Below are 13,201 nucleotides of genomic sequence, written 5' to 3'. Positions count from 1 at the left end.
TCTCAGGCCACGCTTTCTGCTCAACACCACAGGCCTCTAAGTTTAATGGTTGGAAGGTAAGAGCAGAGCAACTGTGTTTCAAGCCTGGCAGAATTGGGGGGGTGTAGGAGTACTGAGAGGTAAAAGAGGAAGGATTGATAAGGCAGAGTTGACTAGTTAGAGCTGTTTTGTTTTCAAGAACAGAAACACATTTGAGCTATGTTAAGGGAGAAAAGGTTTATCCCAGAATCCAAAGTGCAACTGAGCCTTCAGAATGGACCAGAAGCAGGGACAGTATAGGAAGCTGAGGAAGTTCTTTCTCTCTGCCTCTCGTTTCTTCTTCCCACTGTGCATGAATTTTTTCTGCTTCCCAGACCACGTGGCTCCTCCTCAAGCCTCATTTCAAATGCTCTAGAAAGGACTCTGATTGGTCTATAATGTAGGTCATGTTGACCTGGGGCAACTGGCTAGGTCCAGGGTACAGGGTCAGGGTAGACAGATACTCTGACCATGTGGATGATGTGGGGAGTAGAAAAGCAAGGAACCTGTGAAGTCATGGCTTGATATACAAAACAATAAATTTCACTCCACTTCACGGGATCCCTCGAGAAAAATGCGGAAATGAATGAGGGCCACTAATGGGATGGTCAGAAGAAGTGCAAAGGTCACACAGAACAGTGATAGAACTAATTTCAGAAATGCTCCCCCATGGGCTGTGGTGTCAAACCTCATGCACATCTCCACGGGGATACATAATTTGTGGGGACAGGAATTAAGTCTCCAAAATCTAGTAACCTTACAGCACATGTAATTCATACTAACCACATTTCAAGTGTCCAAAAGCCACATGTGGTTAGTGACTACTGAATTGGACAGAGGAGTTATAGATGCCCTTATAGTTTCAGAATGCCAGTTATATTCTAATTTAATCTCTTCTTGTCTTCATCAGAGCCAATGAAATTGGCCTTATCCATCGAGGCCAAGGCTTGGAAGATGTTACTCTGTCGATACCTGAATGAAGAATACAAAAAGAAAATGTCAGACATGATAGCATTTATTAATGAATACTTGAAAAAGTTATCTAGACCTATTCGTGATTTAGATGATGTCAGATTTGCAATGGAAGCCTTGTCTTGCATACGTGATAATGAAATTCAAATGGACATGACTTTGGGACCAATTGAAGTAAGAAATGGATTGCATTTTTTTTTCTTGGAATGCTTTTTTTTTTTTTTTTTAAAGAAATAGAGACACACTAAGAAAGTGGTTCTTTAACATATTCGTCTATTATGTAACACAGTCCGCCTATTTCTAGTCTCTGATGTTGATGTCTTTGGGAGAATTTTGGCAATTATCAACAGTGAACAGTATACAAAAGACACTGTTGTAGTACAAAGGAATATTTATATATTAATAATGCTGTACTGGAGTAGGTAGTGTTTAATTTTTGATACTGGCACCAACATTTTATGGAAAGAAATAATTGCCCCTTGTCATGTCAATCCCAACATGTTAGGCAAGTTCTCCCACTATCTTTGGCTTGCCTTAGAAACCAATTATAGGTCTCACTCATGACCGGTGGTGTACCACAGGCAGTATGGTGGAAACAGTGCCCTCAGGCTCCATAGTAAACTGCTAGAACTTAGATCAATGAAAGATGTTTTTAGGAAACAGTATGAGTTTCCTATTGCTGCTATAACAAATCACCACAAACTTAATGGCTTAAAACAACATAGGTTGTTTATTTTGCAGTTCTAGACATCAGAAGTACAAAAATGGGTCTAATGGGGCTAACATCAAGATGTCAGCAGGGCCATGTTGCTCCTGGAAGCTTTAGGGGAGAATCCATTCCTTCCTTTTTCCAGCTTTTAGGGGCTGCCCACGTGCCTTGGCTCATGGTTCCCTTCCAGTGATGCCATCACTTCTACCCCCATTTCTGTCATTGTGTCTTCTCTCACACCTACTTTCCTGCCACACTCTTTCTCTTATGTGGACTTTGTGATTACATCGGACCCACCTAGTTAATCCAGAATAATCTCCCCATAGCAAGCTCCTTAACATAATCATATCTGCAGAGTCCCTTTTGCCATGTAAGGTAGTATGTTCACAGACTTTGGGGATCAGGACTTGGACAGCCTTGGTGAGTTTGTCTATTTAGAATGTTTTAGAACTAATATTATTTAGAATTTCGGATACATGGTGATAAAAATCAGGCTTTTGATTCTTTTTATTATTGTTTTTTTGTCTATAAACAATAGACTGCCTCATTGCCTGAAAAATCTGGGGAACTGACACCACCTCTACCTCCTTATGGTACCTAATATTTATGACTGTTTTATGCTTTCTTGAACCCATTGAGAGTTTATACTCTTTGGTAGCTAATGAACTTTATACTTTTACTGCATTAAAAAAATGTTGGTATTTGGGGATTTTGGATGCTGACCAGCCAGACTTCAAGATATAATCAATTATTATATCAATTTTTCCCTCACTGCAGAAGCTTAATTCTTTACCATACTGGTGTTTTTTTTTTTTTTTTTTTTTTTTTTTTGGTGAAGACAATTACTGGGCATCCCTTGGACCCTGGATCATTCAAGTTTCTTTTCTTTGGGTATCTCCTACATCATTTCATTCCGTTCCTTGTATAGTCAACCCCTATTTTAATACAGTCTGTATCTTCTGTGGTGTTGACACAGGGTCAAGAAGGAAAAAGAGAGACATATACATCTCCATCAGAATCACCTAGGTGCTTATTAAATGCAGATTTCAGAGCCCATGATCCAGAGTTAGTATCTGGTAGTCAGAATCGAAAGGTGCTTTTTATACACTTTTAATTTTGGAAACCACTTTTCTAGAACATGCCGTCTTCTTCTAAGACATAGGAATGTGTTTCTAGAAGGCATCTAAATGATTTGGCAATGGCTTTCCCTTGTGGTATTTCTAAACTCCACCTTCATCCTGTAGGAAGCCTATGCTATTTTAAACAGATTTGAAGTTGAAGTAACCAAAGAAGAATCAGAAGCAGTTGATACCTTAAGATATTCTTTCAACAAATTGCAGAGCAAAGCTGTAAGTATGAATTTAATTACATTATTTTTTTCTTAAGTCACTATCTCCAGAAAAAAAAGGTATTTTATATCTTTTTAAAGCTTAATATACAGTCGTGTGCCACGTAACAATGTTTCAGTCAACAACAGACTGCATATGCAATGGTGATCTCGTAAGATTATAATACCATATTTTTACTGATCCTTTTATATGTTTAGATATACAAATGCTTACCAGTGTCTAGAATTGCCTTCAGCATTCAGTATAGTAACATGCTGTAGAGGTCTGTAGCCTTGGAGCAGTAGGCCATACCATATAGCCTAGGTGTGCAGTAAGCTATCCCATCTAGGTTTGTGTAAGTACACTCAATGGTGTTCACACAACGACAAAATCACCTAATGACGCATTTCTCAGCCTATTACCATCATCAAGCAATGTGAGACTGTAAATTATTTTAATGACTTTATTGAGATAGAATACACATACCATAAAGTTTGCCATTTTAAAGCATACAATTCAGTGTTTTTTAGTATATTCACATCATTGCTTAACCACCATCATTATCTAATTTTAAAACATCACCCCCCAAAAGAAACCCCATGCCCATTGGCAATCACTCCTGATTCTCTCTCTTGTCCCAGCCCTGGCAACCACTAATCTACTTTCTGTTTCTGTGGATGTTCCTTTTCTGGACATTTAATGTAGACTAAATCATACAATGTGTGGTCTTTTGTAACTTGATTCTTTCACCCAACGTAATTTTTCAAAGTTCATCCATATCGTTCATGTGCGAGGACTTCATTTTCCTAATGCCGAATGAGATAGAGCATGTTTTCATGTGGCCTTTTTTTTTTTTTTTTTTTTTTTTTTTTTTGAGACGGAGTCTCGCTCTGTCGCCCAGGCTGGAGTGCAGTGGCGCGATCTCGGCTCACTGCAAGCTCCGCCTCCCGGGTTCACGCCATTCTCCTGCCTCAGTCTCCCGAGTAGCTGGGACTACAGGCGCCCACAACCGCGCCCGGCTAATTTTTTTGTATTTTTAGTAGAGACGGGGTTTCACCGTGGTCTCGATCTCCTGACCTTGTGATCCACCTGCCTCGGCCTCCCAAAGTGCTGGGATTACAGGCGTGAGCCACCGCGCCCGGCCTCATGTGGCCATTTTATTGGTCATTTGTATATCTTATTTGAAGAAACGTGAATTTAAATCCTTGGCTTGATTTTTAAAAATTTTGTTGTCTTTTTATTTTTGAGTGGTAAGAATTCTTTATATATTATGGGTACAAGTTTCATATCAGACATATGATTTGCAAATATTTTCTCTTCCTCTGCGGGTTATCTTTTCACTTTATTGATGGTGTCTTTTGATGCACAAAGTTTTGTACTTTGATGAAGTCTAGTTCATCTTTTTATTGTTGGTGGTGGTAGTGTTTTTGGTATGTTCTCTGGGAAACCATTGCCCAATCTAGAGTTATGAAGATTTACTTCCATGTTTTCTTATGAGAGTTTTATAACTTTAGCACTTAAATTTTGGTTTCTGATACATTTTGAGTTAAATTTGTGCATATGGTATAAGTTAGGGGTTGGACTTCATATAAAAGCATGTAGATAATCCAGTTGCCTCAACATTGTTTGCTGGAAAAAACAATCCTTTCACCAGCAAATTGTCTTGGTAGCCTTGCTGAAAATCAATTGATCATAGATGTAAGGGTTTATTTCAGACTCTCAATTCTATTCTTTTTATCTATATGTCTATTCTTATGCCAGCACCACACTGTCTTGATTATGGTAGCTTTGTGCTAAGCTTTAAAAAGAAAATAGTGGTAAAATGCACGTAACATAAAATTTGCCTTCTTAACCATTTTAGTAGTGTTAAGTATATTCACATTGTTGTGCAACCAATCTCTAGAACTTGCAAAAAATCTTGCAAAACTAAAACTCTGTTTAAACAACAACTCTTCATTTTCCCCTCCCATTTCTAGGTTGCCTGTTCACTCTGCTGATTGTGTCTTTATAGTCCTTTCTATTTCTGTTAGGCTGGTAGTGATGTCCCTTTTTTCATTCCTAATTTAGTAATTTGCATCTTCTCTCTTTTATTCTTACTTAGTCTAGGTAAAGATAGTCAATTTTGTCAGTCTTTTCAAATAAAAAACTTTGGTTGTTGATTTTGTGTATTGTTTTTCTATTCTCTCTACTATTTATTTGTGCTCCAGTTTTTATCATTTCTTTTCTTCTTCTTGCTCTGGGTTTAATTTGTTCTTCTTTGTTTAATTTGCAAAGTTGAGGTTACTGATTTGAGGTTTTTTTTCTTTTAATGTAGAACTTGATAGCTATAACTTTCTCTAAGCGTTTTTGAAGTTGATAAATATTTATACACCAAAAGTTAGACATTAAAAATGAACTCCAAGGGGCCGGGCATGGTGGCTCATGCCTGTAATCACAGCACTTTGGGAGGCCAAGGTGGGCGGATCACAAGTTCAGGAGATCGAGACCATCCTGGTTAACACGGTGAAACGCCCTCTCTACTAAAAATACAGAAAAATCAGCCGGGCATGGTGGCGGGCACCTGTAGTCCCAGCTACTTGGGAAGCTGAGGCAGGAGAATGGCATGAACCCAGGAGGCAGAGCTTGCAGTGAGCTGAGATCACACCACTGTACTCCAGCCTGGGTGACAGAGTGAGACTCCATCTCAAAAAAAAAAAAAAGAACTCCAAGGGATGACCTGTATTCTCTAATTATACTGAAGCAAGACACAACAGCAAGGAGACACAAAACTGAAGTTGAGGTCACGGCTTGTGACTGTAGCTCTACTACCAGTCAACTGGATGATTTTATGCAAGTTAATAACATTTGTTTCTCAACTTCTTCTTGGGGTCATTTAGGAAGGCTAGTTTTTTTATGTGTCTGTGAGGCTCACTTGAGGTAATGTACATAAAATACTTTTTTGAAATAAATAAACTCATGTTTATTTAAATTCATATCCAATATTAACAAATAGCTTACTCCTCTTGCTGGTTAGTCAGAGGAGCGAGTCTTAGAAAAGAAATAGGAAATCTCTGTTGAGGTTTAGTGAAACACAATTTTCTGCTATTATTCAATGGAAAAGATTCATGGCTGAGCATGGTGGCTCACACCTATAATCCCAGCACTTTGGGAGGCTGAGATGGGTGGATCACTTGAGTCCAGGAGTTCCAGACCAGCCTGGGCAACATGACAAAACCTCGTCTCTACAAAAAATACAAAAATTATCTGGATGTGGCAGCACACACCTGTAGTCCTGGCTATTTGGGAGGCTGAGGTGGGAGGATCACTGGAGCCTGAGAGGCTGAGACTGCAGTGAACTGAGATTGTGCCACTGCACTCCAGTCTCCAGCCTGGCGACAGAATGAGACACCGTCTCAAAACAAAACAGAACAAAACAAAAAGAGGATTCACTTAGGTTGTTCTTCTATCTCTTTAATGGTTAGTGTTAAACCCACTAACCCAGCCTTTAGCAGAGATGGACTGTTATATACTACAGTCACCATTAAACTTGAGGTAGTATATGTTCCAATCTAAAGATAGCTGCTATTGTCGAGAGCAGTTAAGAGCAGGGGCCCTCTAACTACACAACCAGGGTTTGAATCTTGACTTTGCCTGATACTGCTGCTGGAACTTTGGGGAAGTTACTTAGCCTCTCTGTGCCTCAGTTTTCTCACCTGTAAAATGGTAATCATATTAGCATAGTACAATTTTCTGCATAGGGTCGTTATGAAGATTAAGAGTTAACATATGTAAAGAGCGTGGCAGATAGCAAGCATTATTTAAGTGCTGACAATTATTATTGAAAGTTTAAGCAGAGTCTTTCAGGACCATTGTGTAGGGTATTTGCTATTTTTTTTAATACCTAGAGTAATATCACTTTCTTTTAGAAAATTGCTCCAACCACTGTAGGCATGTGAACTTTTAATTAGAGATTGCTAATCCCGGGTCTTGGCCTGGCCCCACAGACAACATGTGACCCAGACTGTGCCAATAATAGTAACTCTCTTCCAGGGCACAGCGATGGCCTGACCTGGATCAACTAGAAGCAGTTACAGAGAAATTGACTTTGCCTCTTAAGTCACAGGCTAGAGTGATTTGAGTCTCCTATAGGTACATTTGGGTTGTTAATATATTTTATTACAAGCAAACAGAGACTTCCTTGTTCATATAGGATATCTGTGAGATAACAAACTTATTGGAATAGAATTGTAATCTTTGTTTTTAATATGCTACTTTCACTCTGAGGTTGAATATTCTTTTTTATTCTAGGTTTCTGTACAAGAGGACCTAGTTCAAGTGCAGCCAAAGTTTAAAAGCAATCTACTTGAATCTGTGGAAGTTTTTCGTGAGGACGTGATAAACTTTGCAGAAGCATATGAGTTGGTAATTTAAGTATTTTCTTGCTGTATGTTGAAATGTTCTGTGATATGTTTATATGAAATGAAAGTGATGAACCCAGACGAATAGGTATGTTGCATGTAAGTGGCTATATTTGCAGCTATCAGGAAAAGGGGATAGCTAATCCTTTAAACCAGGGATGTCCAATCTTTTGGCTTCCCTGGCCATATTGGAAGAAGAAGAATTTTTCTGGGCCACACATAAAATGCACTAACACTAACGATAGCTGGTTAGCTTTTAAAAATTGCAGAAAAATCTCATATTGTCTTAAGAAAGTTTATGAATTCGTGTTGGGCTGCATTCAAAGCTCTCCTGGGCTTCGTGTGGCCTGTGGGCCGTGGGTTGGGCAAGCTTGCTTTAAGCAAATTTTATAGAGAAAGAAAACAGATTTTACTGTTAAAAGGAGCAACAACTTTGGAGATTGTGGAAGGAACAAAGGGTCTGGTTTTGTCCTTTCTCGGGGCCTGAATTGTCATGGTAGAAAATGTAATATAGTTGTTGGAAGGCTGTGAGAAACTATAAACGCCTAATACCAGGATATTATGCCATTGATTTTGTGTTCTCACAAGCTCTTAGAGAACCAAAAAGGTCCCTGAGAATAAATAATAGATGTCTTACTGGGTCAGTCCCATACGCTACTCAAACTGGTATTCTGACTGATAATGTTGACCTTGAAGTTAAACTCAAGACTGAATATGTTCCCCCGAAATATTCTTTCTTTTAGTGGTCACAGTGGATCTGTATTCATAAGATGATTTAAGCCCTTGGTGCTACTTATATAATGTTTTTTTTTTAAACATGTGCTAAACATATCTGTTAATTTGTCCCCTCATTCTATTGTTAAAGTAAGTTTAAAATGGAGACCAGGTCTGAAGAGTTCCTGAACAGACACAGCCAGTCACTTATATAATGCTGTTTTTTTTTTTTTTTTTTAGCATATACTAAACATATCTGTTGATTTGCCCCCTCATTCTATTGTTAAAGTAAATTTAAAATGGAGATCAGGTCTAAAGAATCCCTGAACAGACACAGCCAGTCAGGCATTTTAAGTTACCTTACCCTTGCACAGTTTGCAGACATAAGCAAATCTGAATGTGCTATTTCTTATAAATGCCTATATTAGAAACAGCTCAACTAATCAGAAGCAGCAAACAAGCCTGTAATTATATAACTGGGGACTTTCCAGCAGGATAGACCAAAGAAGACAATTTTATAAGTGAAACCAATAAAATGTTTTCTTTGTATTACTTCTGTGCTCACTCTGTAAAAGCCTTCTGCAGTGGAGACCCTGAACCAAGTCTAGTTGGGAGTTTCCCAACTGATGAATAGCTGTGTGCTCAGATAAACTTAAAAAAATTATTGTGCCTCAGTTTATTTTTTAAACACTATCATATTGGGAATCTAGTCTATTATTTAGTATATCCATCGTATCATGATTGACCATGTTAATATACTTAATAGCCTTCATTTTTCCATTGGAAGTAGCCCCTGTTATTTTAATTTGTTGCTATAGAGTAAATTATTTTATGCCTTTACTTATTTTGGGAACTGTTTTTGGGGATTATTTTGCAACCGTGTTCTGGTTCATAGCCACCAGACACTGCTTTCTGCTTCTTCCAAATATTCAACTTATGTGAGTCCCTATTTCCATATTGGGCTGAACAATTAGTAAAAAGAGGCTGTTCTCAGAACTCTGTATCAGTTATTCTAATACAGAAACACAGCATCATCATTTGTAATCAGAAATGAAATTGGGCAGAGCCCTTGGGGTACACACTCCATACAGAATGTAATTTTGTCACATTTTTTATTAGCTGTGTCAAGGTCCTTTAAAAATGAACGGAAGATGGAGTGATGAAAATGTTCTAAATGACTGTGGTCATGGTTGCACAACGCTGTGAATGTACTAAAAATCATTGACTTGTACACTTTAAATGAATGAATTGTATAGTATGTGAATTCCATCTCAATAAAGCTGTTAGAAATAAATAAAATCTTCAAGTACAGGACACAATTAAATTATTTAAATTAAAAATAATGCTTGTTTATTTAAATGGAAATGATAGATAAACCCAATAAACTGACAAATACATATGATCAAGAATGAAAATGGAGATTCTATTCTTCCTTACAGGAAGGACCCATGGTTCCAAATATACCACCCCAAGAAGCTAGCAACAGGCTACAGATATTTCAGGTGAAACTACATTTTTTTTGTTACATTGACAATGTGTAATTTAAAAAAAAATGATTTTAGGGAAAGATGTGGGTTTTACTTTATAATGGAAAAGTTTGTGTTTCAAGTACATCAGACCTTAATTGTATTCTAATCTGCTAAATGATGCAATTGACTGCTCTGTCTCTTTCCATGCTCCTCTCTACAGAATAGCTCTCTGTATTTTTAGAGAATAAGACTGATTTTCAACTTAAGTATATAACTTATTTTAGTTCTAAGCATTTCATTTGATATGTAAAGTAATAACAAATCATAGTATAGTAAAATTTATCAAAATAATATTTTAAATATTGGCAAATGTTTTCCCTCTGTATTCATTATTTTGTCTTTCTTTTGCATCCATCTCTTTAAATTTCCCCACTTCTTTGTCCTGTCTCCTCTGCCTGTACATTGGATCAGGCCAACCATTCACCATCTTTTTCTACACTCAGATTGCTGAGCGCATCTAGAGAAAGTTCACACATTCACATGGATTAATACTTTGAAAATTCATGGATTCTTATGTGAACTTGCTCCTCAGGAGCATCAAGCAATTCTGTTCTTTGCTCCTGCTCTTTTTCCTGTTTCCCACAGTGGCTGAATAGTGTGGTTACTTTCTTTTCATGTCCCCTTTCCCATCTGCATTCTTAGTAATAAAAAAAAAAAAGATCAGATGCCTACTGTGTGACTTGCTCAGAAGAAATTTGATTAAGAAGTGGTTCTTACCTCTAAGCTGCTAAAATCTGATAGAGAGACAGCCAGCTAGAGAGATAATTGCAAGTGCCATGAGAGCTGTGACCTAGGTATGTGAAATTGTGTAACGGAAACTGTTGTAATGGAAACAGATGGGCTGTTGGGGCAGATGGAGAAGGCTTCCTGAAAGAGGAAGAATCTAGGCTGCATCTTGAAGGACTAATTCGAGTTAGCCAGGGGAAGAAGGAGGGGAAAAAGAAAGTTAGGCAGAATTTGCAGCTCATACAAAGGCCTGGCAGAGAGGAAACTAGTAGGGCGATATGGGGAGATGTAAGGAGTGTAGGGTAGGTAGTACACCTTTGGGATGCAGTACTAAAGAGGATAGTGATGAGGAATGAGGTGACAGAGCGGGCAGCGAGCACAAGTGGAGGGCCCGGTAGGCAATAACAAGGAGTCTGAATTCTGTCTTGAGGGTTGGAGGGTTCTAAGCGGGGAGTGATACGATCATACTTGAATTTTTAAAATAGTTGTGTTTTTAAAAGATTTTTAGTGGTACTAATGTGGAGACTGGTTTGGAGAGAGGAAGATGAAACTGAGAGCAGTTTTGGTAGCACAAGCAAGACGTTGTAAAGATTGAGACCAAGCAAGTGACACCTGTAGAATGAAGAAAGTTGGATGGATCACGAGTTTCTTAATGAAGCAGAATTGACAGACTTGAAACCTGATTTGAGGGAAAAAGTTAAAGCTTTCCAACTTGGGCATATAGATGAAGGTAGAACTGTGTATCCAAGGAGGGAATGTGGTAGGAAGAGTAGCTTTGAGGCTTGTTTGAGCAGATGACCTTATTTTCAAATTTGCAGAGAAAATTTAAGGCATGTGATGTAAACCAATTAATTGGTCAGCAACTGGGACATTATGTGCCAAGATTTTACCCAGGGGTTGCTAATGTAGCTGGGCATTGTGGCATGTGCCTGTAATCCCAGCCTACTCAGAAGGCTGAGGCAGGAGAATTACTTGAACCTGGGAGGTGGAGGTTGCAGTGAGCTGAGATTGCACCACTGTACTCCAGCCTGGGCGACAGAGCAAGACTCCATCTCAAAAACACAAAAACAAAAACGAACAAAACGAAGTAAAACAACAATAACAACAACAAAAAAACCATCTCCAAAAAAAAGACAATGTAGGGCACATCTTTTGCCTTTCTGTACCTTCTGTTCTGCCTGTGCCTCGGGATGTGAGCCAAACAGGCTGTTTGCGGTGCACCTCGCTGGATACGTGACTTGAGGTCAGATTTGCAGACACAACCGTTTTCAAAATGAGGTATACTCCAACTCCCTAAAAAAAAAGCAGGTGCCAAAGTCTGGATCTGCGGAGGTAGAGGTGCCTTATATTGGGCCCTGGATCCTGATGGTGCTCTCTCATGCAAATTTATACGTGTTTTGGGGAGTTCCTGGGCACCCTGCTGTCCTGTTGACAAAGCTGATACTTTATTCCTGTTCAGCTGATGCTGTGGGTCTTTTTATGTTACTTGGAACCTGAAAGAAAAGAAGAGGTAAGTGATTGGCATCCATCAATAGTCTTTACACATTGATAAGTTTTTAAACACCACTATTTTAATGCATTCTAACTTTGATGTTATTGTTTATCCTTCGTTAGTGTTCACATAGTTCCATGGACTCTTCAGCACATTTATTAAGTAACCACCATGCCAAACACCAAGGAATATACAAAGTACAAAATATGGCCCTTGCCCTCTAGGAACTAAGAGTTCATTCGAGTTCCCCCCGTATCTTCGTGTCTTCCCGATCTGGGTCCTGTAAAATATACTAACGTTATCTGTCAGACCTGTATTTTTGTCTAAGCCTTGTGAGGTCTGATGCTGGATATTCTCCAGGGCTGGGAATTTAGGGTTTTCGGGAATATGCTGTGCCACTTACACAGAGTGCTCATATGTCCTCACAGATGGGTTACTTCTGTTGGCATTTGTGCTTTGAACATTGCTAATATTTAGCATCTCAAATATAGGATATTCAAATTCCAATTCAAAAGGAAAAATTAAAAGACATGTGCATTAACTTTGCTGATTTAAGAGGTTAGAATTATTTCAAATGGCATTAAAATTGAATCTTCTTTTTTTTTTGTTTTTTTTTTTTGTTTTTTTTGTTTGTTTGTTTTTTGAGACGGAGTCTCGCTCTGTCGCCCAGGCTGGAGTGCAGTGGCGCGATCTCGGCTCACTGCAAGCTCCGCCTCCTGGGTTTACGCCATTCTCCTGCCTCAGCCTCCTGAGTAGCTGGGACTACAGGCGCCCGCCACCGCGCCCGGCTAATTTTTTGTATTTTTAGTAGAGACGGGGTTTCACCGTGGTCTCGATCTCCTGACCTTGTGATCCGCCCGCCTCGGCCTCCCAAAGTGCTGAGATTACAGGCGTGAGCCACCGCGCCCGGCCGAATCTTCTTTTTTATAGACTCTTCATTGCATGTAGAGAAAACAGGACTGAATGGATTATACTAACACTTTGCTCATTTGAACCCGGTAGGATAGAGATGGCCAGTCTAAATTACTGAAAAATCCAGAATTGTAGAGTTTTAAAAATGCAGCTTTATTACTTTTAGATGTACTTATGGGAACTCGAAATGTAGGCCTTCTGGAGAAGAAGAAATAATTTTATATAAAATGAGTGCTTTTAGAATGCTTGAAAGCTAACGTGTTTACCTTTTCCTCTGATAGCTTGGTATCAGTATAAATTTGCTTCACAAATCCTTATTTTATAGATATTACTTAATGAGCCTCAACCTAGCTTTTATCCCAATGATAATAAATTCTACTTTAATTCTACTGAATTAATTATAT

At 38.6% G+C, this 13,201-nt stretch overlaps 1 protein-coding gene across 1 annotated transcript in view; it reads left to right on the top strand.

The window, feature by feature from the left end:
• DNAH8 (dynein axonemal heavy chain 8) overlaps positions 1-13,201 on the top strand; it is a 314,891-nt gene that overhangs the window by 101,238 nt on the left and 200,452 nt on the right. The window contains exons 28-31 of the mRNA XM_065544087.2: positions 929-1,164; positions 2,944-3,048; positions 7,315-7,428; positions 9,578-9,640. Coding sequence (XP_065400159.1) covers positions 929-1,164; positions 2,944-3,048; positions 7,315-7,428; positions 9,578-9,640 — 518 coding nt within the window. The remainder of the gene's footprint in view (positions 1-928; positions 1,165-2,943; positions 3,049-7,314; positions 7,429-9,577; positions 9,641-13,201) is intronic.

Source organism: Macaca fascicularis, chromosome 4 (assembly GCF_037993035.2).
Source record: "Macaca fascicularis isolate 582-1 chromosome 4, T2T-MFA8v1.1".
NCBI classification, from domain to species: Eukaryota; Metazoa; Chordata; class Mammalia; order Primates; family Cercopithecidae; genus Macaca; species Macaca fascicularis.
This window is presented reverse-complemented; position numbering and strand designations above follow the sequence as displayed.